General features: G+C 43.2%; 1 protein-coding gene across 1 annotated transcript in view; it reads right to left on the bottom strand.

Moving 5' to 3' along the window:
- The window catches only part of PCTP (phosphatidylcholine transfer protein), a 436,827-nt gene that overhangs the window by 285,623 nt on the left and 123,408 nt on the right, over nt 1-27,796 (bottom strand). Inside the window, exon 3 of the mRNA XM_069654937.1 lies at nt 22,029-22,108. Coding sequence (XP_069511038.1) covers nt 22,029-22,108 — 80 coding nt within the window. The remainder of the gene's footprint in view (nt 1-22,028; nt 22,109-27,796) is intronic.

Here is a 27,796-nt window from a genome sequence, read left to right as displayed (position 1 = left end):
TTTCTCGAATGCGGGATGGTGCGTCGGAAATACAAGAACATGTAGGCCGGCTATTTATGTTTAAAAGTGAGCTTGATCTACTGACTGAAGAAATGAAGAAAGGGAAACAACAGCTAGTGCCATATGTTCAGCAACGATTTTTGCCCAGATTAAAGCCTGTTAGTGAAGAGATGAAAATTTGTATGCGAGAGGTGCTTAGATGGATTACAGACGTCACCATTACCCCAATAGAAGTGCATGATACGTTTAGTGAGTATACACTAGAGATGCAAAGGAAGGTATTGCAGGTAACGGTTGGGTATTTGCAAGATGCATGTTTGAGAAAAAATTCATGTTGCCCCCCTGATTTAATGACAATATTCAAGAGAGCATTTTTGCCTGAAACTGGAAAGGCTGCCCTTTCTCTCGATTTAGCTTTATTGCTTGGCAAGCAAACACCTGAGGAAGCACCTAGTTTGCAACTGCCCATGAGAGAAGTGCCCCCTACGTTTGCCCCAAAAGTAGAGATAGCTGCCGCTAATGGAAATCCAGTGCAGGTAATAGAAGCCCACCATACTGCACAGTTTGTGTATGTCCCTTTTTCTAGACCAGAGGTAAATAATATATATATGGCAGGATTTTATAAGGAAATTGAATCTGTTTTGAATTCGTCTGTTTTTACAATGAGTGATATTGACCTATTATTTCCCGTGATTCTTCCCGTCGACATATGTGGACAGATTAGAAATACAGATGACATTGGTACTTTGGGTGATACATGGCAAAATTTGATTATAAGTGATGCGGACAGAAAAGCTGGCGAAAAACTGCCACCGGTCATGTTGGCCTTACCAGCTCGAATAGTACACAAATTTAACATTTTGTTTGTTGATAAGTATGTACGAGGGTTGTTACCGAAAATTAATAATGGCACCTGAGAGTGCATGGCAGGCAAAATCACAGAGTGAAGTGTTACACATGACCCAATATTATGAGAATAGAGTAAATGCAGAGAAGGAGAAAGAAATAAGGGAATTTGAAAACCAGGGTATTGATGCAACAAGTAGCAAACAATAATAGAGGTGGAGGGAACGCACAAACAAGATCTAATTTCTGCAACAGGCACAGGGGTCCAATTGGACTTAATCAATGTGCCTATTGTAGACAAGAAGGCCATTGGCGAGCACAGTGCCCGCAGATACAAAATAGGAATGGGAATTTCCCGAGACGACAGAATAGAGGTTGCCCGGGAATACAAGGACAGAATAGAAACATGAGAGCGCTACAAAGCCAGAACAACCAGGGCAATCACAATCAGAACCAGAACCAGCAGCAGCAGAATAGTACGGGAGATGGAAATGTTTTCGATAACCAGGCCAATGCATACGATTCTGGCGACTTTACATCTTATGATGTATTATTTTACTAGGGCAGCCCAAGACAGGGGTTGGAACCAGTGTCTATTCCTATAGACCAGAAAGGGCCCTACGTAGAAATGAAGGTTGGGAATAGGGAGCACAGTTTTCTAGTGGACACAGGTGCACAGAAATGTTCAATTGACCATCACCTGGTTCCAGATATACCACTGTCAGGGCACAATAACATCTCAGTAGGGTTTGCAGGTACACCAGTAATTAGTCCAGTGTCACAGTCAGTACCTATAACAGTAGGTCCATTCACTGAGTCCTGGCCATTTCTTTTGACTCAAAATTGCGGCGAAAATGTATTGTTGAAAAAATGTACAGCGGTTATTCATTGTTCCCCTGATGGAGTGTATTTCACAATATCACCACAAAAAGCGCTGGTATCACAATTCTTATTCTAGAACATTACCGACTGAATTAAGTAGAGTACCAACTTGTATATGGGCGATGAATGATAATGATGTTGGCTGTTTGAAAATAGAGCCGGTAAAAATTGGTTTAAAGGAAGGAATTACATTGCCACACATTCCACAATATAAAATGTCAGTAGAAGAAGAGAAAGCATTGAAATGCTTTGTTTCTGATTTGATTAAACGGAACGTGATTGAAGAGATTACTGATAGCACTTGCAGTAGTCCAATTCTTCCAGTTTATAAGAAAGGAGGTAATTATTATTTTTTTTAAATATTTTATATTAATTTTTACAACTCACAAAACATAAACGTTGCACCCAACATTTCCAATTACAAGCTTTTTAGTATATATTCAATTATTCAGTTTTAGTATATTATTCAATCCTATCTCCCTCCCTCCCCTCCCCACACTATAACTCAAGCTTACACTATGATTCCTTTGTATCCTTACCCCTGAGGTTAGTCCCCTGCGCCGTCATCAGGCGTTTCTTGTTCACTGGAGTTAGACTGCAGTACTCCTGACAATGTGGCCACCGTTTGTCTCCACGCTATCAGGGGTCCCACCTCCTCCTCTTCCCCTCTACTGGCTGCCTCGTACCATGCGACTGTCTCAGAATTCGCCCACTTCAGAAGATCATTCCACCATACCTCCATACTGGGTTTACGTGCTGCTTTCCAGCCCATGGCTATTCTCCTTTTGGCCAAAATGCAGGCCAGGTCTTTAAGTTTACAAATATGTTTTAGGTTGTGTGGTCTGGTGAATCCCCCAACATGCATGCCCATTCAGATTCAACCTCCATCTTGATCCCCTTCAAAGATAATCTTAGCCTGATTTCGTCCCAGAATTTCCCCACCTCCGTGCACACCCAGAACATGTGAATCATCCCGGCTTTCACCTCTCCACATTTGGGGAATTATTGTGCCACTCTACTCCCGAATCTGGCGATCCTTTGGGGGGTCATGTAAGCCCTGTGGGTGACATACAACTGTATCTGTTGCAGCTTTGCATTCCTAGACACCTTTTTGTGATATCTCTGGGCCCTTTCCCACTGCCCGTCCAGCATGGGTTCTCCGGCTTCCTCCTCCCAGTCCCGTCTAAGTTGGAGCAACTCCAATCCCACTCTGGACATCACCAGCTCATAAACTCGGGATATTTCGTGCCCTCCCTCCGAGATATCATACATTGATTCAATGGCGGTGTCAGGTTGTTCTGCTAATGCTATTTCGGGCCAGGTTTCCTTCACCTGTTTCATTATTCTGGTATATGTAATATATTGCCCCGCGTGTACCCTGGTTTCATCCACTATTGTTTGGAAGTCCAGTGCCCCACCCTCCCGCCATATATCTCCCAGGGTCGCTAGGCCTACCGGCTCCCAGTGTTTCCAGATCCCTTTCCTCAGTTGCTCGTCCCCCCTGCTAAGCGCCATGAGTGGCGCCTGTGGGGAACATGGGGTCGGGTTTCCCATCACTCGGCACGCCTTGTGCCATGTCCTCCAGCCCAACTCCAGCAATCTTGATCACCCATGCAGTTCGAATTTGGGTAGCCATATCATTTCTTTTAGGAAATACGGGTCGCTTTCTCCCCTTAACAATCTAGATTCTGCTGTCTCGTCCTCCGACAGCTACCTAGCGACATACTGTAGTTGTCCTGCTAGGTGGTATATCTCGTAGTTCGGTACCTTTATGCCCCCCTTGTCATAAGCATTCTGTAGTTTCCATAGGGCTACTCTGTTTTTGGAATTGTGCCATAGGAATCCCCTGCATAGACTCTGGAGCTTAGTGAAAAAGCGCTTGGGCACCATGTACGGGATATTGGTAAAAAAATTTAATAGCCTAGGCAAAACCACCATCTTAAGTAAGGCCGCCCTACCTACCATGGCCAGGGGGAGCTTTTCCCAGAACCCGATGCTGTTCTTGATCCCTTCCACTGCCCTTTTCATGTTGTATTTATGCTCATCCGTGGGCGTATGATATATGTCAATCGCCAGATATCTAAATGTTCTGGTTTGCCGGGCTATCTGTAAAGTAGATAAGTTCTCCTGTGGGACTCCTCTGTACCTCTCCAGGGGAAACATGCATGACTTCCTGGGGTTCACCGCTATTCCGGAGAGTCGCGTAGCGCTCCATCACCTCCAAGACATAGTGCAGGTTCTCCTCTGGGTATCGCAAGTTTAACAACATATCATCCGCATATAGTGATATCAATAGCGGTCCTCCTTTGGTATGGACCCCTATTTCTCCATATTGCTGTCTCAGGCAAATCGCTAGTGGCTCTAGTGCAAGGATGTATAGCACTGGGGACCAAGGGCAGCCCTGTCTCGTGCCTCTGCTAAGTTGCCATTTATCTGAGAATATCACCCCCGTTTTGAACCTGGCAACTGGGGCGCTGTACACCATTTTCACCCACCACAAATACCCTGGGCCCATCCCATATTCTTTCAAAGCCGCCATCATCCAAGGCCACCTTACTGAGTCAAAGGCTTTTATTGCTATCTCACTCGGGTTGCCCTCTGCCTGTTCTATGACATGGTGGAGCTGCCTGTGGTTATCGGATATGCTCCTCCCTGGGACATAACGAGTTTGGCCTGGGTGTATTAGTTTGTTTATTACCCTCTTCAGTCTATTCGCCAGCACGGCCGAGATAATTTTGCTATCCTGATTTAGCATGAATAGGGGTCTATACGACCCACAATATGTGTCTAGCTTGCCTGGTTTGAGCAGTGGGATAATCACCACCTCCCTCAGAGATTCCGGCAGTCTCCCCTTCTCAAGGGCAGCATTTAGCTTTGCCAATAGCGGGGGGAGAACTTCTTGTTTATACGTTTTATAGAATTCGCTGGGGAGCCTGTCTGTCCCTGGGGCTTTGCTCGTGGGCAGTTGTAGTACCACTGTCTATACTTCCTCTATAGTGATTGGGGCATCCAGGTCCTCTCTTTCTTCCTCATTCAGTTTAGGTAATCCTATGTCTTCCAGCGTCTCCTGAGTCTCCTGCTCTGCGGACTCCCCTACATCCGTATAGAGGGTATTGTTTCATAATTGATTTGCGCGGATTGAATAAAGTACTTGTTTCCCAATTTCCATTGGTCCCAGATGTGACTACCATTTTGACTATTATTACAGCATCTGCATCATATTTTAGTGTTGTAGATTTGAAGAATGCATTTTTCAGCATTCCGGTACATCCGGATAGCAGATATTTATTTGTTTTTACTCTAGGAGGACGTTCATTCACATTCACACGGATTCCACAAGGTTACACTGAAAGCCTGAATATTTATAGTAGAGCATTGAAGGACATGCTAGAGCTACCAACAGGTTGTGTATTATTGCAATACATTGATGACCTATTAATTGCAGCAGACACAGAAGACATTTGCAAGAAGAGCACAACTACATTGCTGACACATTTAGAAACGCATGGACACAAAGCATCATTAAAAAAATTCCAGTATTGTCGAAGGGAGGTGGCCTATTTGGGCTGCCTACTTTCGAAGGAGGGAAGGAGACTGACACCAGAAAAGATAGAAAGCATCTCTGGGATGCCTATTCCAAAAACACAGAAGGAAGTCAGAGCTATAATAGGCATGGCTTCATATTGTAGGAAGTGGATTGCAAATTTTGCCATGATTGTGAAACCAATGGTGGCATTGACAAAGAAGGATGTTCCTTTGCCCTTGCCATGAAGCATGGAATGTCAAGAAGCATTTGATTTGCTCAAAGCTGCATTGTGCTCAGCTCCAGTTTTGGGCACACCAAATTATCAAAAGAATTTCAAGTTATTTGTGCATGAAAATAATGGATGTGCTTTGGCTGTTTTGACCCAGGAACAAGGAGGGCGAAATAGACCATGCGGTCATTTTTCTTCTGCGCTGGATCCTGTAGCATGCGCTTTGCTGCGCTGTTTGTGAGCTGTTGCTGGGACTCCCGCCTCAGTAAAACAAACCGAGGGGATGGTTTTGGGTCACACTTTAACCATAATGGTGCCTTACGCAGTAGACATTCTTTTAAATAGAACGCAGAAGCAACACCTCACATCAGCAAGGCTGACAACATATGAAATAGTTCTATTTGCACCGCATATTCAAATTATGAGGTGTTGCGCTTTGAATCCGGCCGAGTTAATGCTAGCAATAATGAAATGCGAAGCGCATAAAAAAGTAACATGTTACGTTGGAAAAGGAAACGCATTTGCAGACAAAATTGCAAAACAAACTGCCACCGATTTACATACGAAAATGTGTATTGAGAGGTCAAAAGAGGTACCCTGCATAGTAGAGAATGGAATTGCAACAGTTAAAGAGATGCAAACAGAAGCAAGTGCAGACAAAATAAAAGCTTGGTCTGAGGGTACAACAGAACTAGGCATAGAGGGTTGCTGGGTGGACAAAACGAGTAAAAAGTGGATGTTGCCAAATGCCTATGTAACAGCGATGGTCACTATGGCTCATAGCCCCACGCACATATGTGCTAAAAAAAATGATTCAGCATCTAGATACAGTATGGCAGAATCCGCATATTAGAACAAATGCTGACATACTAGTCCAAAACTGGAACCACGACTCCTGTAGGTAGCTTTGGCCCCCCCTCTATGCCATTTGAAGTAATCCATTTCGATTTCATAGGAATGGAAAGGTGTCAGAATTTCAATTATGTCCTTGTAGTGGTCTGCGCATTTAGCAAATGTGTGGAGGCCTATCCACTTAAGGATTGCACAGCAATGAGCACTGCGAAAGTGATGCTAAAAGAGTACTTTTCCCGTTATGGCCTGCCACGTGTCATATGGTCAGATAACGCCCCACATTTTATTGTGGCCGTGATACTACAAATTTGTGCAGTCCTCCAGATTGATAAACAATTCCATTCGGCCAGACACCCGATGAGTGCCGATCTTGTTGAGTGCCAGAACGGTATTTTAAAGTATAAAATTAGCAAGATATGCTCGGGGAGTCAGTTTAAGTGGCCTGATGCGCTGCCATTAGCTTTATTATGCATGAGAACGTCTGTACACGCAAGGACTGGACTCTTCCCATATGAAATCGTGATGGGGAGACCCGCGAATGACCCGTGAATGTTTGGAGCACTCCACAGCCTAAAGGTCTAAATGAAATTGAATACCCTTTGCTCAGCACTTATTGTAAACTATTAACTCAGAAATTTAGTTTGATTCATCAACAGGTGTAGGAGGCTCTTCCTGTCAGATATACTGGCCCCCGGCATTGTCTGCAGCCTGGAGACTGGGTGCTGACTAAGAATTTCGAGCAGATGTCCTCACTGGCACCGAGGTGGAAGGGCCCGTAGCAGGTCCTCCTGGCAACACAGACTGCAGTCCGAGTGGATGGTCGCAAGGCATGCATCCATGCGACGCACACAAAAAGAATTCCATTCCCTTTGAAAGAGCTGCCTGATCCAAAAGCCGAGAAAGAAACAGCTGTACTCGATCACAAAGACACGATCGTAAGTTCTGCCAGAAGTGCTTCCTAAGCCCGAGGAAGGGCCCGGGGAGATTGGAACAAGGATCAAAGGGCCAACGGGGCCTCAGCCTTGCCCGACCACTGTTGCATCATCACTCAGTGCATCAAAGGCTGACACCAAGCCTGTTACTGGAAATGAAAATGCATTATTTATTGATCACACAGTACCTGGAGCAATAAGGTACAACCTACGTTCTCAAAGTCGGAAGTGATCTGATCTGTGTGTTTGTTTTGCCTCTGTTCCCAACACGGATGAATTGGGAATCGGAGGCCTAGGGAAGTGGAGCGTGGGAGCTGTATCAATCTGCATCAAATTGAAAGCTCTGGAACGCGATTTCCCGGTGCTACCTTGGAAAAAAAGGAATGGCCAATGCGAGCCTGTGTGGACAAGCGGGGAGGCATATAGTACCAACACAACTGATGCTTGCTCTAACGGTTTTGGAGCACTGTGCAGAGTCACAAAAAGCTTGCTACTCCTTTAGCAAGCAGGCTAACGAGAACTGGTCTGGACGCTTTGCTGCTATTTGGAAGTTTTGCTGCTTAAACGTGTGCTGCTGTGAAGAAATTATTTGCGACAAACATTCCCGAGTATTGCAGACAATGCCTATACTTACTCCTGTTCCCTCCTGCACCAACGCTGATGATATTATAGAGATAGAGACTAAAGGAATACATAAAATAATTTGCTGTAGGAAACATATGTTAATAATTATGACATTACTTTGCATTCTGATTACACTGATCCCAATATTTTGGTATTTGGAAGCTATGCATCCTTTAAACTCATTTTTGCCTGCTACTAATGCTCCTGCCACAAACAGTCTGGTACATGGGCTCTCTTACACTCTCCCTCCTTTAGAAGAGAGACACAGAAAAGGGTATGATAATAACACATTGCTTTTGATTATGAATATTACTCACAGTATCCTGAATAGAACGAATTATTGGGTCTGCTCCCATTTACCCCAGCATGGTGGAAAAGGAATGGGTTGGTACGTACAGCCATTACCTCTTAATATGGCATGTTATGCATCACTGAGTGCACTATTCTTTGGGAAATGGAATAAGAGTGATACGGGTCAATTGGATAGAACAAACATAGATGAGTTTGAAAGAGTGGTAATGGAACCAGTAGGTTGTTCCATATTTAACACGACAAGAATAATAAATAAATAAAAACAGTGGTAAGACCAGTAGATAGACTCGTTGTGCCTTATAAATCATCTGTAATCACTTTCCACATGAATCCAGTATGGAACAAGGACGTTGTTCCCCCCTCCTATACCATCAATTATAGTCCACGTACTGTCCCATTCTGCTTAAGAAAGCGGGGTTCTTATTCAGTAGGAACATTCACTAGATGCATGAATATTGCAGTACTCGAGAAAGAAGAACCAATACATGTAGGTGATCCCGTTTATTTTATATGTGGAGAACAAGCTTATCCCTGGTTGCCTAGAAATTGGGGAGGGACCTGTTACTTAGGGATCCTTTTTCCTGGTGTATTCCTTTTCAAAACTACAGACATATCCAAATTTTCCAGATCTAGGCCACGGCGGGATGATACAGGATTAATTGCAGGGGACATAGCAAAATCATTTATACCATTCTGGGGGCAAGCCATAAATTCATGGAATATAAGAAAACTGTCCAGGGTGTTAGAAAAAATGATAAATGGAACAACCAATATATTATATAACATGACATTAGAAGAAAAGGCAGTTAGATTAATGACACTTCAAAATAGAATAGCTCTTGATATAATCTTGGCCGATCGTTGATCTTGGAGTTGTGTGCAAAATCGTGGGGTCAGCGTGCTGTGCATTTGTAAGTGACTTCTCCCCTACGATTTTTGATGCAATAAAGAAATTGCACATTCTGAGTTCTGACATTTATACCCCGACAGGCGGTTGGGATCTGAACATAAGTTCATGGTTTTGGCATTTACTGCATTCATGGATATGGAAACTAGTTGCAATCTCAGTAACATTACTTGGAATCCTCAGGTTCTGCAGTTGTTGCATACACTGCCTGCCAATCTTTTGCTCTGAAATAACAATTGAATGTGTACATGTGATGATGGAAAAATGAAATCCCAGGTTGAATAAGGATGTAAACAACGAAATAGAAACAATGAAAGAATTCATGTCAATTAATATTGAATATGACGATTACAGTAGCATGTGTAGTTCAGAATTATAGACATGGTCAGATAAAGATGAGATGTATGGATGATACTCTTGGCTTACGGCCAAAAGGAGGGTTTGTAAATCTAGAAAATGACCCTAACCAAGCATAGAAAGTATATTATGTTGGCCATAAACCAATCGCATCAAATAACCAACATCGCAAGCACAGAATCGTCAGTATAACCATAGGGCGTCCATCTTGTGTAACATCCACCATTTGCTTTTTTCCTTTCTGTTAAAATGCTTTGCAAAGCGTATTATATTCTGAAAGCCCATGCACGGTACGAGTCCGCAGCTTGCATGTTGAAAGATCAGCCCAGACAGGAATGCCAAACAGTACAGAAATACATTGTTTTCCTCCCTCACTGAGTCCTTGAAAGCAAGCAGAAACAGCATTTAATCAGCGGCCCAGGTGCCGGCCTGTCTCCCTATGGGCAGTTAAAGCATGATTTACACTTTTCTAACAGTCCTCCTTTGCGGATCTTCCTTAGAACAGGCTGACCCCTAGTTCACGAATAGAAACTAGTAGATAACCTGCTTTTGAATGTGTCTCTCGCGCGAACACGATATCCTCGATGAACAAGTGCTTTGTGTTCTTAATAACAGAAACTTATCATAATGTGTCATAATTGTCGTAATGGTCAATCACCGAACCTTAGCTCAAGAAGATGCATTATGGGCGGTTCTGATGTGCCTTGAAGGCTGTTATTTTGTATATATGTAACTGTTCATATGATGATCGATCTCTTGCGTCTCACGAGGTCTGGGTGACACACGTTGCGAGACATTAGATCCCAGTCGGCCGACTGAGCATATTTTTTGCAATAAACCATAGTACTTGGAAAATCGAACCTCGTGTCTGTCGTATCACTAGTATCTGGTGATTGTGCCTTAGTTTACATATGTGGAGGGTCTTCAGGACCTAGCACTTTCCGTATCTGATATTGTCTGTGCCTAACTCGTGTAACTCCTCTCATCTTCCTCGCTCCTATTTACTGTCAACCTATCTAGGGACAGCTCTCTATTCCTGCTACTTCGGGAGGCATCCTCAGTGTAATACAACTGAGTGCTCTCAAGATGCTCGTCCTCTCCTTTCCCTGGTGAACCTGTTCTAGCCCCATTTCATCATATATTCTATTGATTGTTTCCCTGATGCTTCTGGTGTCAAAGTCATCTTCAATATTTACCCTAGAAGTGCCTGGTACTGAATCGTACACAGGATATAATTCTTCTATGTCTTCCCAATCTACTACTGGATCAGGTTTTTTGATCTTTCTGTCCAGCTATTCAAGATCCCGTGCTCTCTGTCTTCGCTTGCGTTCTATGTTGTCATGGAACTCTCTGCTCTTCCTCGCTTCCTCTCTGTTCCTATCTTCTTCCTGTTTCTTTGCATCTCCATGTTCTTTTGCCCTTCGTATTTCCTCATCCCTTCGTCTTTTTATTCTCTTCTCCCGTATATTTTGTTCTTCTTCCTCTATTCTTCGTTGTTCCTGTCTGTCCTGCTCATTAGCTGCTCTTGGCTTATGATCGTGTTTCCTTTCTTGCTCTTCTCGATACAGCTGTTCTCATCTCTGTCTATCTTTTTTCCTGATTCTTTCATCTCTCAATCCTTTTTCCTTTTCCTCCTCTTTTCACTTTCAATCGTCTAACTTTCCCTTTTGTCTCGCATTCTCAATGCCTTTACCATTGAGTTTCAATAGAATCTGACCTCCCATCCATTCATTCTGTGTGAATGCCATCTCATCTGTTCTGTCCTCATCTCCTTTCCATCTCTTTCCCTCTCTATCTGTATCTAGAGATGTACTTGCTTGTGTCTGGTCTCCTTTTTCTCTTTCACATCTCTGCTTGTTCCTCCGGACTTTGGAGGTGATATCTCTATCTCTGTCTTTGTCTGGGTTTTCATCACTACTTTGCGTAGGTGTCTCATCTTTACTAGATTCGCTCTTTGTTTCAGACGGGGCGGGTGGTGCAGAAGGCGTTCACCCCCCTCTGTGCATATGTTAAGTATCCAATCTACCGGCAGCTCCTCCTCCTTATCCTCTTGGTACATCTTCCAAAGTTCTATACTCAGACCTTCCAGGACTTTGCGGCATGAAATGGCAAATTTTGCGGCATGAAATGGCAAATTTTGCGGCACAAACCTTTATTTATTGCGGCATTTTTGCGGGACATTTTGTATTAACTGGAGGGTGTAAGATTGCCACATTGCAGGAAATAGGTAGAGTGCAAGGCTAGAAGAGAGCCAGGGTATCATTATTATGTGTCTTTTGTATTAATTTAATAGGAAGAGTCCCAGATGTCTCTGGCTTGGCAGAACAGTGTTTGATTTGGCTACATTTCTGGCTTAATGTTCATCCCTATTTAATAGTATTAACTAAATTGATCATTATCAATTGTAATGCTGAAAATATTCCCCTTCTATGTTCTCCAATCCCCCAAACACCCACAAACATCTCACCAACTCTCCATCATAACTTACATTCCTTAACCTCTCACTCTGTCATACAAATACTCACGTGCTATGTCACACTGTCAAGTCACAATCTGCACTGCCCAGCCCCTGCCACACTCCAAATCATACTCCCAACTCACACCTTACACTCTACAATTCCTCCCTCAATATACAGTCCTTCATTCTTTTGTGCTGCTTCTGCATCTTGCATCTTTTCTCCCATTCTATCACATTCTTCCCTCATCCTTTTTCCCAATCTGCAGCTCACTGCCTCTTTCTGGCCAACCGCTTCCTCTACTTTCTGTACCTCTGCTCGCTCTCAGATTTCTGGCCCACCGCATCACTGCTTCCTCTGCTCTCTTGTGCAGCACTTCCTCCTCTGACCCACTGCTCTTCCTCTGCTTTCTTGCCCATCACTTCACATCTCACCCATCACTCTCCCTCTCTCTCATAGTGTAACCATTTTTATTATTTTTTTTTAAATGTAGATTTTGTCCCAGTTCCTCAAATGAGGGGGCATTTAAAAAAAGAACGGAGGATATGCTATTTTTAGACAACCCATTTTTGGAAATGAGCAGGTCACCTTATTCTCAAAGGTGACCGGCGCATTTCCACAGGCTTGAGCTGTAGCGCAAATTGTGCGCTGGCAGCTGCCTTGAATGGTGTTCTGGGTTGTTTGACCGAAGTTTAATTATTTGCGGCGGAATTGACCGTAGTCAATTTTGCTGCAAATTGATTTGCACTTCAGCCAAACAACCCACAATGTACCTTTCACCACCACCCGACCCCCTCCCCTACTTAACCGCTTGGTCGCTGCAGCTTCCCCTGCAACCCTGCGGTGCCAGATCCGTCCCTCTAACACGGGTCGGATCCGTCCCTCTAACGCGGATCAGATCCGACTCTGCAGGGTCCTTTTTTCGTTATTTTCCTTTTTTTTCTGTCCCCGCCTCCAATTTTGAGGAAAAAGGGGAAAACACTTCTGCAACCACCCTAGACCAAAAATACTAAACAAGGGGAGCGGGTGACACCCCCGCAACACATGTTCAGTATTTATAAAAATCGATCGAATAGTACTGCACGTAATTGGTCAAATTGTAACATTCGATAGATTTTTGTCATCAAAATGGGGAGTACTTTGAATAGAATCGCTCTCCCGACAGTGTTCTGCAAGCTCCCAGCGCCTTTCACAGGGGTGCCTGCCGCTGTAAAATGTGACCCAAAAAATGCATTTTTATCCTGTTTGAGGAACAGAAATGCAAGCGACTCAGCAGCGGTTCATACCTTAAAAGAAATGCATGACAGGGTCAGGAAAGACCCTGTCATGCAGTGGCAGCCCCACATCCCGTGTGCGTAGGGTTGCCTACAATTTCTGCACATTTAAAAGTGCATCTTGCTTGGAAATGAGGGATGTGCTTTTAAATTGACAGAAACGCCACTTTATTTGATCAAGGAGGTGAAAAAGGCCATCTGAATGGGCGCGCATATAAAATGTGCCCATTCATGTGTCCCTTGTGGATTGGGCTGCAATTTTTGGGGCGCAAGTGATTTCATTTCTTGTGTAAATAAAAACAAAAAAAAAAAGTTGAGCACCTGGCACCCTGAGGATTCTTTTTTTCAAAACAGTAATTTTTGCAGATTACTTAAAATTTTTTTTTTTTTTTTTTTTTTTTTTTTTTTAAAGATGCTGTTTTTGCACAAAACGGCCATTTTTGCGGCATTTTGCGCAAAACGGCCGTTTTCGCGGCATTTTGCGGGATCGCAAAATCGCAATAAGCTGGAGGGTCTGTATACTTGCTCGGTGTTTGTCCAACTTTTTGCCGGTGTATGTGGCATCCAGATATGTTGTCATGTGTTGTAGGACTGGTTTAGATAGCGAGCCACCCGGGGGCCATGGCATAAACATTTTGTGGGCGGTTCTTTTAATCCATTCTGCACTGTACTTTTTCAGCTTAGGTGGATGTTTTGGCAACTGTTTACACAAGTGTACTAACCGTGTAATGTCTTCCATGCTTATCTTTATTTACCTTCTCCTCATACAACACTTTGTTACGTTTTACATTTCTTAAACAATATCAACAATATGAGCGAGCACCAATCGTCGCAAGCTCCAATCCCGTTTATTCACAAAAATGTCTTTTCGCTTTTTCAAACAACAACCATCAATTCATGTCATACAACATCCTAGCTATACAATTGCGTAATTTTCATGCTGTTTCCCCCCAAAAATGTTCTTACTCTATGACGTCAGAGAAAAAAAAATAAGACAGACGTAAAAGACTAGACAGACTCCGGCCGGCTACACAAATCTCATGCCCCTATGATTATTCTGACATGGAATTTAAGCCTATCCCTTTCAGATCGCCTCTTTCATTGATTCTGGTTTTCTACTGCGCCCTATCTTTTCAGGACTTTGAATGCAGGCTTCTTCTAACCGCTATATTAAAGCGTAGGTATTTGGGCGTATCCTCTCACTGCTCAGGTATCCTCTCTCTAGTTCGGGTAACCTCCCGGTATCTTTATCTATTACTCGGTCACCCTCGAGTCAATGTTTCTTTCCCCAAACGTTCTTTTTGTCCCACCTCCCTCCGTTACCTTCCCTTACTTGTTCTAACACATGCAATTGTTGCCAAAATAATCCATTTTTTTCACTCACCATTTCGCATTTTTTCCTCTCTGGATGCTCGGGATCACCGCCTTCCTTACTGCCTCGCCTTGCTTTTCGCCCAGCCAGGACTTTGAATGCAGGCTTCTTCTAACCGCTATATTAAAACGTAGGTATTTGGGTGTATCCTCTCACTGCTCAGGTATCCTCTCTCTAGTTCGGGTAACCTCCCGGTATCTTTATCTATTGCTCGGTCACCCACAAGTCAATGTTTCTTTCCCCTAACGTTATTTTTTTTCACCTCCCTCCGTTACCTTCCCTTACTTGTTCTAACACATGCAATTGTGTGCCAAAATAATCCGTTTTTTTCACTCACCATTTTGCATTTTTTCCTCTCTGGATGCTCGGGATCACCGCCTTCCTTACTGCCTCGTCTTGCTATTCGCCCAGCCAGCTGCTCGTAGAAGTGGGAAGGGTTTTGTGGGAGAAAACACAGGTTCCTTCAGACCTCAACCTGCAGGTTTTGCACTTTAATCTAGCCACTGTCTACGGGGAGCCTCTCAGTCTGCTTAGCCGGATGGCTAAGGACTTGTGAGATTGCTGAGGACCTAGAGTTACTTTATGTCGACAGTCAATGGGTGTCTTATCTAATAGATAGTCGATAAAACATACTATCTATGCTACTAAGTGTGCACTAGGACCCCAACCGGTCCATACAGCTTGGGGTTACCCAATAGCACTTAACATATAAGTACCACAAATCCTCCACTTCAGCAACACCAACTTTCCCAATACCATGAGAAATAGAAATGTCTGTTGGGGCTGAGGAGAGTGGGCCATCCAGAAGAATCAGGTCTGAAACAATTGTGCTGCAGAGTCCAGTACAAGGAAAGAAACACATGTTGGTGAGGAGGAACACAGTAGGGGAAACCAAAGGGTGCAAAAATAGATATAGAGCAAGGCTATCATGATCCATGTACTGTACAATATGACTGTGTTGCTTTCAGTAGACACTTTAACACTGTTAACAGGTCCAGAATTGTGGGCATCCAAGAAGATATGGCATTGAATATGTTGGTTTTAGGTTTAACCTGGTTTCTCATATTGTTATCCTTCACCTACAAAAAAGACAGGAGGATATCTTGACAGCTGCAGCTATAGCTTCTCACAGGGAGACCCATGTCAGCTTTTTGATTCTCTTGATCATAAGTCACACTCTTCTCTTCTTCTATTCTCTTGATCAAGAGTCTTCACTATGACCCCCCTCTTGAAGGAATCCTCTTGATCCCATGCCTCATAGCAATTATTGACCTATCACTGGTTTACCATATCCTTCCAAGATCTTGGAGCAGGTTGAGATGCTCATACTTCCGTTTTTTGTGGAATGAAATGTCATATTAGATGCATTTCAATCAGGCTTTCAGTCAAATCAGAGGACTGAGACAGCCCTCACAACTGACTAGGTATATACTCTGGCCAATAGGGGACACTTAACATTACTGTTAATGCTGAACCTCTCTGTGGTGTTCAACACATTCAGCTATTCCACCCTTCTTCCTCAGCTGCCCAAAAGAGTTGGTTCTTCTGAAGAAGCCCTGAGATGGTGCCAATCTTTCTTATCAAATTGTTTCAGAAGGGCAGTTTAAGCCCTTGCTCCTCCTCAGAGGTGAGGTGTGTTGTCCCACAACGCTCCCCACAATCCCTATTGCTTTTTAATATTTAAGTTTGCTCTCTTTAGAATGACTTTTCCAAATGATTAACATTCACATCATTCCTATGCTAACGATACCTAGGTGTACATTAAAGCAAATGGTTCTAGCAAAGTCTTTGACAATGTTAGGCTGTTTTTAAATCAACTTCAGAACTAGATGCTCCAAAATGCTCTTCAATTAAACCCTAATAAAAACAGTGCTCTTAAATTCTAGCCACTGCCCAAACAATCCAGCCATGCTACCTGTTCCACCTATGCCTTTTGGTCTCCCAACACGTTTTGCAAGTAAAATAAAGATCAAGATCATGTTCTTTTATATGCAAGTGGACCAGGACCCTGATTGGTAATATCATAAAGGCCTCATGATTTAAATCTCCATTGTGTTCTTCCGATAATCCATGAACATGAACACACCATAATTGTATGGTTTTTAATTCACTAAAAGCTGGACTGTTGGGTGTCCTGACCCACATTTGAGCTATCATGCTGCAACATGTGGTGCTGTGGGCTTAGAAAATCCAAGATGGCCAAAAAGCCCATATGTGCGCCAGAATCCAGGAGAACCACACAGTTTGTGCGCACACCAAAATGGTTACCTAACTTGCCACCCACCAGTGTAAAGAAAGATCTTTGTTAACAAAATCTACTGTTACTGATGTCAAAAAGTTGCTGAAATCGTGGCTCATCGGACCACTTTAAAGATTCAACCCTTTTGTGGGGTTCCACATAACCATTTTACTGTAAGGAGCCCCATCAAAACAATGTTAAGCAAGGATTATTTACTACCATGTAAGAACCATTCCTGTTTGGAATGCATTAATCCAAGAAAGATCCCAAAAATGGATGCAGTACCAACAAAATCCTCAAGGCGGCACTAGCGGTCTAAACTCTGACAGGAGAACTGAGTGCAGTTGCTGACAAAGGAATTTGACTCAGCTGACTTCAAAGGCTGCATTTTAATCAAAAATTAGCCACCTGCTGTTCCCAGAGGCCAGAAGCCTGGGAAACCATCTCACCTCAAGAGATTCACACCACAGCCCAGGATATCACATGGTCATAATAACCAAATGCAAAGTGACCTCCTGGTCTGCTGACCTAAGCCTCCCAGAGACCACACAATAGGCTCTTGCACTTGAATAGAATATGTTGATTTTGACTGTTTCCTGTCAACAAAGGCCTGCCTGCCAGCAGAGGCATGGTCACTGACCCACCCAAGTCTTGGAGGCGGACTCCAACACTCTGAGAACTGAATTGAAAGCAAAATATATATTTTACAGAAACACTGATAACTCTTTGTAATCAAATGACAGGAATGTATAACTTTGAGAGCCTTAATTTAAAAAATGTACCTTCGATTCAAGCCCAAACTCCAATTTGTGTGATGTTCTGGGGCAAAACCCTGCTATTTATTGATACTACAGACTCTGTGTTTAAGCTAGAGACATGGGAATTTACTGGAGTATGTAAGGTCAGGCCGTGTATATGTGTATAATTTTTAATGAAAAACCAATATTGCAAAACCAGTTAAAAAACGCAAAATGTTGCCGTTTCTGAATGCAAGCTCTTAGAAACATCAGAGTTTGAACAGAGTATACGTCATGTGATACATGATGGGTGCATGTAATTTCAAACCACTGTGTATCTATGAAATATGTCTTTAGGTCAAATATAGATTTGTGGGCAAACTGACCAGGGGAGGATCCTCTGACCCAGAAAACCTACAGCATCACTCTGACTCACATTTCCTTCCCCCAATCGTGGGAGAGGGGAGAATGGGGCCAATGACAAGTAGAGAGGGGTAGACTTTGCTAGGCCCAGGCACACACCCACTTTCAAAACACATAAAAAGAGACTGCTGGGACAGGTAGAGACTGCTGGGACAGGTAGAGAGATTCAACTCCATTTGCTGCGGAGCATGCTGACCGACGACTTCACATCTAGAGATCCTACACTTAGACTTCCAAGCTACCAGAGACTACAGAACTTTGAACCAAGAAGGCCCACTGCAAGCAAAAGTATTTGTCAGCAGGCCCAAAAATCATTTGCAGACTATTCACAGCCGGACCCAGCTGTTGATTCTGGCCTAAAACCCTGTGCCAGAAAGATCCAGAAGCAGTGCTGTACCCAGAGAAAGCAGAGCAGTATCCAGAACCAGAGGCCAGAGATCCAGAGTGACCCAGACCGCTGTGAGCAGAACCAGAGAGCTGACCCAGATCACTGTGAAGTGCCGAGACCAGAACCGGAGTCCAGTCCAAAACCTGACCAGATCCGTGGCGAGGCCTATTTCAAAAATATATTGTGAGTACCTAGCAGAACTGTGCAGAACCAATCTCTTAGTTAAAATAATCTAATCCAAACTATTTTAATCTAAGTAGAACTGCTTCCTAACTGTCACTTGTCAATTCTGCAGCCGCATAGCTGTCACTTGTCATTTTCTAGCTGCAAGCTGTAACCTGTCGCTTTGAACTTTTAAAATTTCAAATCCGAAAAACAACCTTCACAAAATCGTTCATAACTCCGTAACCGTTTGTGCTAGGAACTTGGTTTAACTTTCCTCTGAAAGCTTAGACTCTAACCGACTTCATACTCCTTATACTTTCTCCGCAATCACGATTCACGCATTTGCGAATTTTACCGCGATTTGGCCCGATTTCTTTACTTGTAAAAAGATAGCTGCTTTTGCCTGAACTGCTAAATTTTGTTTGCCTCTTAAGAACCATCCCTGAATCATTGCTAGAGTGAGCCTGAACTAATATTAACTAGATACCACTCACCCTGAACCCCCTGAAGGGAATTAAAAGCATTTTCAGCTCAGCATATTTCTCACTGCATTGTCACCATATTCAAAGCATTTTGCCTGTGTTTCAAAACTCCTATCTGTTGTATAAGCTGCTGGGGGGGAATTGAACTGAATTCTATTTGATTGCATTCCTAAGAACTGTGTGCTCTCATCTTCATCTCCTTACATTGCATAAAAGGGGGGGGGGTGAATTGTCCAAGAAAGTGATTACATAGTCTTTTGCTGAAACCCTATCAAGTTATTTTCTGTACTGCATTTTCATTCCACATTGCATCCATTTGAAACCATAAAAGTATTGTTGCTATCTTATCCATCCTATAACCATTCATCATTGATTATAAAGAAATGTGCTAGTGCCAGACGACCCATTATTGATTACTGCTCAGATAAAGTGTGATATTCAATTATTAATTTATTATAAAGTGTGATATATATATATATATATATATTGTTTAAATTCTGAAATAAACCTTTTAACTTGCAAAACAGAACTACTTCTTGGCTCAGTGGGGTCAGGGGGATTCCAAGAGAGGGGTGTTATATAGGGGTAGTCATCCAGAACTCATGAACTGGACATAAAGCTATATCAATAAGGGTTTCCATTCAGTATCCCAGACTAGGCATTGACTTAGCTGTAGTGTTGAATTGAATCCTCTTACAGGACTATGCCAAAGCTTTTCATGCATGCATTCCGAATATTAACTGCAGCACCTTCAGCAAATTCCAAAATGCAACCATCCAACTCTTTTTGGGCTCACTAAGAAGGATTCAATATCTGTCTGTGAAGAGCAGGATTTCCTGTAAGACCCTATGCGTGGTTTTAAAATGTCTATATGGTCTAGAGCGATACCGTTTTAAAAGCAGGATTAATCATCATGAATCATGAAGATCACTCTGCTCAAAGTACCTTTTTTATTCTCGATATACAGAAGTTGAGATATCATTCTAGCGGTGGTTGCCATTTATTGGTCTAAGGCTCATGGCTTTGGAACACTTTACAACAATCCATCTTGAAGATGGACTCTTAACTACAATTCTGTAGAGTCCTCAACATTTACCTGCTTGGTTGATTTCCATTAGCAAAAGTTCACAGTGAGAGATTCAAATGCGTGTTGGGACATGCAGGCCATATTTCTAGAAACAAGATTTAAAAGATTGGTAGCCACACTGAGGTCAAATCTTGAAAAATGTTAGAGTGAGGGGAGGCATTGTAATGTAATTATTTTATTATTATTAGGATATTTAGTGAGCACAGGCCTAGCTTCGGTAAGCAAAGGAGCACTTTAAAATCATGTGGGGGGGTAATGAAAGTTATGGAGCAGAGAAACAGGCGAGTGAGGATCTTACAACAGGGGAGGGAGAGCACTTGTCAGCAAAGGGAGTACACGTAACCATGAGAGGCAACAGTGGGGATCCGATCATCCAGTCTCAGGTATGGTGGGGAGTGTATGCTGTATGGAACTAAGTGTTAGGAGGAATGGCCTAGAGAAAACCTGAACCTGAGCTTGAACTGTGTAAAAAATCAAAGTCTAATCGTAACCAAGCCAGTTCAATATTCTATGATGAGGCTACTTGAGTACATGTAGATCTGTCAACTCAACTACAGGTTGAAACTAATGAAGTTTCAGAGTATTGAAATGTGCATGTTGGTGAAGGCAACCTTTTTATAAGTGTAAAGTAAAGCTTAGCTACCTCTTTTCTATTCTAAACATCAATAAAAAATGCAAAGTAAAGTTTTGGGTAAAACGTAATTCATGACAAGTATAACAGTTATTAGCATCCTGGAAGGGGGTGTTGCCAATCAGGAAGCACGGAGTGTGGGCTGTATTCTATATTAGTACCCGGCGAGGGCGCAATCAGAATGAAAGAGCCATTCTGATTGGCCCTCGCCGAGTTGTTACCAGGCCGGGAATCCCTCCGTCAGGATTCCATGGCCTTTGTCCCCGGCTGGGGGCGTGGCAGCCCCTCAGCCAATGAGGAGGCTCGAAGCAGGGCCATCCCTGCTCTGAGCCTCCCCAAGGCTGAGAGGCTACCTTTGCCCCCCGCCGGGGACAGAAGTAAGGCTTTTTTTATTTCTTTCCTCCCTTTTCCCACCTCCCTGCCCTCCCCACCCCACTTACCTTCTATGCCTTGGTCCCTGGCGGGTGACGATGAAAGCCTCCAGCCGTGTGAAAACTCGGAGCGGGGCCATCCCCGCTCCGAGCCTCCACACGGCCGGAGACGTCCATCGTCCCCCGCCTGGGACCCAGGTATGTTTTTTTTTCCTTTTTTTTTTCCTTTCCCCTCCCTTCCGCCCTCCCAACCCCACTTACCTTCTTTTTTTTCGGGAGCAGACGCACTGAAAACGCTTCTGTTGCCAGCACGTCCGCTCCCGATGGCCGCCATGGAAAGGGAAAATGGACATTTGCCATTTCCATGGTGGCCATTTTCTTTGACGTCTTTTTTTTTTCCCGAAACACTGCAGCGTTTAGGGAAGAAATAAATCTTTTAGTGCCCCGGTCACGCAGTTTTTGCGGGCCAGGGTACTAATAGCTATATGCCCTTCGCGGCGGGGGCATTACCTGAGTCAGTAATGTACCCGCCGCTCGGGGCATATTACTTAAGTATGAGACTGCGTCCGAGCTGCATGATTGCTTTGGAAGTTTATGCCGCACTATTCTTAATTAGCTTTAACCAGTATTGGAGAATTCTGCTTTACTATTATTTCCAGCAAATGCTAATTGTGGTTTCCATATGTACCTTGTTTGCTTCCCCTACATTCCTTCCCTTTCACTGGAACAGCTTCTGGGCAGAAATGGCCCCATAGAGATGCCGCATAATCTACTCCAATCTCTAGACACCTACAGTAGTGCTGGGAAAATTGTTGTGCAAATTGTGGCAGACAGAGAATGCTATAGTTCGGCAGGAATCGACAATTCCTGACTCCATCAATCTTTCTGGATTCCAATATTGTGTAATTTATGAAAATATTTTCAAGAAAAGGATACATCTCTGTTTGACAGTGGAAAAGGGTACTTCACTTCCCAGCAGATCGCATGGTCTTTTTCAAAAGTCACTTTGTACAATTCTATAACAAAAGAAAGATTATATTGTCAAAACAATGCAAATATATTTTATTTATTTAGCTCAGTAAACAACTGGTGACAACAGTAAACCTTTTTGCAGTATGAGCAGTTGTATTCTGATATTGAAAACAACATAATACATCATATTATAACCATGGCACATCCCACCAATATCTAATTAAGCAGTGTAGCCGTTGGCATTTTACAGTTTTAAAATGTAGGACCTATAGTACAAGGCCAGTGAAGGCATTTTTGACATCCTTGGATTATTGGTAACACATACATGTCTAACAGTTGTCTAACAGCTGTGCTTTTGAGGCAAGTATATCCATTATTTATTTATTTCTATTTGAGAGATCCGGAATGGATCATCTAAAGTCCTTTAGTAAAAGAAATGTTCCATAAAACTGTGACACGGAAGCAAACATAAGACATTTGCCAATGCATGTTGGTAAAATAAACTGGTTCATAAAACACAGATGACCACAGGCATTGTTTGAGTCTGAGCCTGGTCGACATCAACCAGCCTCAAATTCACAGCACTTCTGCAGGCAACCCCGTTTTGTTTTTTTAAATTTTTTTTAAATTTTTGACGGCAGAGGTTTACAAAGCACGCACAATGGGCAACAAGTAAGCAGAGGAGTTATAACCTGGAGCAGCACATTAGACAGCATCAGCATTAACAGCATTTACAGCAGAGCAACACATAAGAAGAGAGGATAGAGGACTTCATGTTGTAGGAGTAGAGCCGGAACGAGCCGGGGACAGTCCAGACTCAGGTGTACCCTCGCTCTGTCTATTGAGATACGCGTTAAATTCAGCCCAGATGTTCTCGGGGCGGGAGTGGGCGGGAAGTATATTCAGGTATTCCTCCTCACAGTTCCGTGACCAAGTGAGCAGGCGCAGCCATTTTTGGAAGGCGGGGGGAGATGGGCTTTTCCAACACTGGAGAATACACTTTTTGGCAATCATACAGCTTACCTTTAGAAATTTTGCCAGGCGTCTAGTTTCCACAGTTTTCCAAACCCCAAACAGAACTGCCAGGGGATCAGGGTCGATTTCAGTTTCAATTATTGCAGTGAGTGTTTTAAGGATGCTTTCCCAGAAGTCGGATAGCACACTACAAGTCCAGAACATATGTAGGTGATCTGTCTCTTCTGCGCTACATTGAGGGCATGAGTGTACCGTGGTACGGGTAAACCTCGAAGTCCTGTGTGGGGTGTAATAGAGCCGGTTCAGAAGTTTGTACTGTATAGCGCGATGGCGGAAATTGAGGGAGACTTTTGAGGTGTGTAGGCACATTTCCCCCCAAGCCTCATCGGATATTTCTAGACCCAGTTCGTTTGCCCACTCATCACGTGCCCTGAGGGATGAGACCGTGGAAGTGTCCTGTAGGATCCTGTATAATGAGGAGACAACGCTCCGAGCGCCGCCAGAGTTAGCAATGTAGGCGATCGCCAGGTTATCTGGAGGCTCATCAGGGAATGAGTGCCACCTTGTACGGAATGAGGCCCAGAGTCTGTAGTATTGAAGGGTCTCTAAGGCGGATCTGGTCAAGTATATCCATTTTAATGGGAATATTTTTCATGGGTCGCTTCCAAAACTCCTGGGTAGCAGACACAGGTCCAGCAGGTCTTTACATTCCACCAGAACAGGCTGCCAGACCCGAGGTAGGTCACAGGCTCTTCCGTAGATTTTTGATCCCGTTCGTGTTTGAAGATGAAAATGCTGGGACCTATTTAGCTCCCACATGAAACCTAGAAGAGCCTAATCAGCCAGACACCAAGAACTGCTAGGAGGTTCTTTTTGATTCTCTAGGCCAACTCACGCCATGCAAAGATACTTAAATGACATTCATTTTGTGTTTGTGAATATGTATGAAGGGGTTTTAGGAGCATGTTATTGACATGTCCCACTTTTTCCAGAGATGGCATCTGCTTACTGGGTATACCTAGAGGATATGTGTTTAGCTATTGTATTTGGTTAGTTGTATTTGGTTATCTATATATCGTTATTGGTTATTTATATTATACATCGTTCATCCACTTTTTATTTTGCTCACTGTGTTGGTATGTGTCAAGGAAAATATCATATCTGGTATATGTTGGTGGCAGTACCCTCATCCGGGGCATTACTTTGGAGGTAGCTGCAGCGAAACACAAACACACACCATATACAGTGATTATTAGAAACTGATCATACTGTAAATATGTATACTGCTGCTCAAAACTGCAGTGATTTTCCATTTTGTTTTTTTTATCTATAAATTGATGCCATGCGGCTTCTCTGCACATTTTCTCCAATGAAAAGATTTGTTGTAGAATGTGGTCTATAATGCAGCCATACTGTCTGAACAACTTAAATGTTTAAAAATAGAATATCATTACTATTTTTAAACAAAAGGTTGCCAGAAGTAGTGGCCCATACAAAACTGAAGATGGATCGCTCAATAAAAAGTATCATCCTGGTTACACACCTTTAGAACTTACTGAGACCAAAGGAGGGGGATGGGGAGACGCATGTTGAGAAGAGGAGACTGCAGTGTGAGCTGCATTTGACTTGAAGAGTGTGATTAAATATACTGTTTATTTTATGACACTAGATAAATAGAAAGAAGCGTAAAGCATGGTGCAACACTTTCCAGGACTAGGTGTGTGCAATATCCATGATGGACGTACAACAAAATGGGTGAAACATCCTCTAGCAAAGGGTTAGGCATCCCCTGTGCGACTGAAGGAAGGTGGCGAACAACGCCTTAAACCGGATAATGCACCCCATAACTACGAAACCCTGGAATGAGAAGGCAGCCTCTGTGGTAGACAGTCATAGTTCTGTAGGCCTTGCTACGTAGGAGGTGTGAGGAGGAACCTGTACAGCACAAGGTGAATCACAGAATGAAATATAACAACCACTTGCATTTGAAGAGAAAACACATTTGTAGTTAACTTAGCACAAGAAAACATGTCAGCTAATTTTGAAAAGTGTAATCTGGCATCGGGGACCCGTTATGTTTAAACTTTAACGTAAGCGGTCCCTTCTGCCAAATTCTGGTCATTTACACTGAGGGGTGCAAATGGAAAGGGATAAAGGCAGCGTACAAGCGTGTGCGCCACTTTTTGCACTTCACATTTGCACTCTCCAGTTCAAAGCGAGTAAATTCTACCTGACATATATCCCAGGCAAATTGTGAGTGGTGCTTGCCAAGCTCATATGGCAAGTGGCACTCGCAATTAAATGCTCTCTGACATGCTTGCATTTGTGAACCCTGCTTAACATGGCAGGCTGCGTTTACAATGGATCCCTATGGGGCCCGCCAGCTTTATGCTACTGCATAAAGCTTGAGGACCCCAGAAGGAGCTCCAGCATTTGTGATGCCATGAAAATCCATGCCGTATAGCAGGGAGGAAGGAGACAGCGGAGAGTTCTGCCACACCTCCTCTCCGCCATACAAATGACTGAAAATGTGGGCTAAGGTTAATGGAAGGTGAAAGGCTTTTACATTTTCCATTAACGCTACACACCCTTTGTACATGATCCCCGGAATGTATTGATGGCTATATCACTCAAAAAAGCCAACCCGGCGTTAAAAAGTTAGATTTTACAATATGTACAATCCCTCACGCCATATCTACAAATCATGCATGGATCATGTACCCCCATAAAAAACTGATCATCAATGCACATGCATGCTGTTATATAATGTTATGTAAAAGCATTTCTAGAGCACACCTAACTTAAATCACAAGTGATCTCTTGGTGCTAGAATCAAAGAACTGCATTTAGACTTTGCTTCTGACGGTCAGCGCATCTTGTGTTAAGAAGTGATGTGGCTAAAAAAGAGAAACTTCAACTTCTGCTTAACACACGAATAAGGTGGAGATTTCCCTGAAGGTAATTGGAACAGGTTTCCAAAGAGTGGATGTCAGAAAACCAAAATATCTATCTCCAGTCCAGGATTTATGACAGGCATTTCTAAGTGTCCTATTCTGTTTCAAAGACGCATGTTAATGTTAAAGGACAGATATACAGCACACTACCACCACCAGAGTGGTTCCCTGGCGCTCTGGTGGATCTGAAAGGGAAAGAGGGTTGGATGGGTTAGAAGAACTGAGCGGGGAAGAGCAAGAGAGCTGTGATGTGCTGTTGGCAGCATCAATTTGGTTAACACCGTTCGTTGCGTTTAAGTGTGTCTTTCGGTTGGTTGCCGTCATGTGCTGTTGTGCAAGACTATGTGTGGTTTGTTTTGTTCTTGCGGTGTAGTGAAGTGCGTGCGGTTTTTTTGTGCTTAGAGGTATGGTTTTGTTTGGTTTGAGTATGAGAGATATATGCAGAGGGGTGATATTTTCAGTAGGGTTGGTTAATGGCATCACAATCCTGATGTGGTGCATGCTAATCTTCACATAGTTATCTAGAAGTGACACATGCTAATCTCTACAATTCTATCTAGATGTGACACATGCTAATCTTCACAATTCTATATAGAAGTGGCACAAGATTATCGCCACAATTCGATCTACATGTGGCACATGCTAATCTCCAGAATTCAATCTAGATGTGATGCATGCTAATCTTCACAATTCTATCTAGAAGCGACAAGATTATCGCCACAATTCTATCTAGATGTGACACAAGATTATCTCCACAATTCTTTGTGGCTGTGGGCATGTTAATCAACTCACAATACTACCCCATCCCTACATGCTCAAATACAAACTGTGGGTGTCCAACACCATTTTACACAATGCAAAGTGTGGTTAAGTTGGAGGAGGCTGGATGCAGGATGGCTCCTTGTACAAGTGTGGTAATTGCTGGCTATGGCTCATAGACATAGGCAGGCAGCAGATGCAGCCCAGACTGCACACATATCACATTGGTCCCAACCCTGAGGAGGGAACAGTTTTTCAGAAGCCTTAAGCAGCAACACAACATAAAACTCTATAATTGGTTTTGATAATCACCTGCTGCTGCCTCACGTTGCATAGATGGACACATGATGCTGTGGTTCAGCAGAACTGCACAATGCCAACCTTCGTTCATGCTCATATAGGTCAACAGACGTTGATGCTATGTATGTATGCATGTATATATGTAACAATGCTCTCTTCATGGCGGCAGGGCACACCAACACTTAACCACACAGCCACAACCCTTTATCCAACCTATGCCACCTCTCCTCTACTCCACTTCCTCTCTGTCACACCATCCCTTCTTTTGCCTGAATACATCCATGTCATGTACAGAGGTGGCAAGATGTGCACAGGGTTATCAACTGCACGTCAGATGAAGTTGTTATGTAGACAAATTATGTGTACACTCATCCACCATCCCTTTCCTATGTTCTGCCGTTCACACAGAATACGCTGGTTTCCCGGGCGTTTGACACCTATTCCCGCCCCCTGCCCCTTCTGCCCATTCCCTTATTAGACAACAGGAATAGTTTTATAATGATGCACATGTGAGAAACCGAACAATCGCTGAGTGGGCATTTGACCTAATTAAGTCATGATTGAGGTGTCACTGCCGAACTCATGCACATAAAATAACAAGTGGGGAAAAATAACCAATCTGTGCTCCGTGTTACCCAATCTATGCATGAGGTGCAATGTGGCAGTGCCACGCAGTGATGACGACGATCTTGTCGAACATGTACACCCAGACGGGTGTATCTTCCACACGAAATTGCTTGTAAT

The sequence above is a fragment of the Ambystoma mexicanum genome, chromosome 3q, assembly GCF_040938575.1.
Source record: "Ambystoma mexicanum isolate Mex_15411 chromosome 3q, UKY_AmexF1_1, whole genome shotgun sequence".
Lineage (NCBI taxonomy): Eukaryota > Metazoa > Chordata > Amphibia > Caudata > Ambystomatidae > Ambystoma > Ambystoma mexicanum.
The sequence above is the reverse complement of the archived record's forward strand: the minus strand, read 5'-3'. Positions and strand labels throughout refer to the sequence as shown.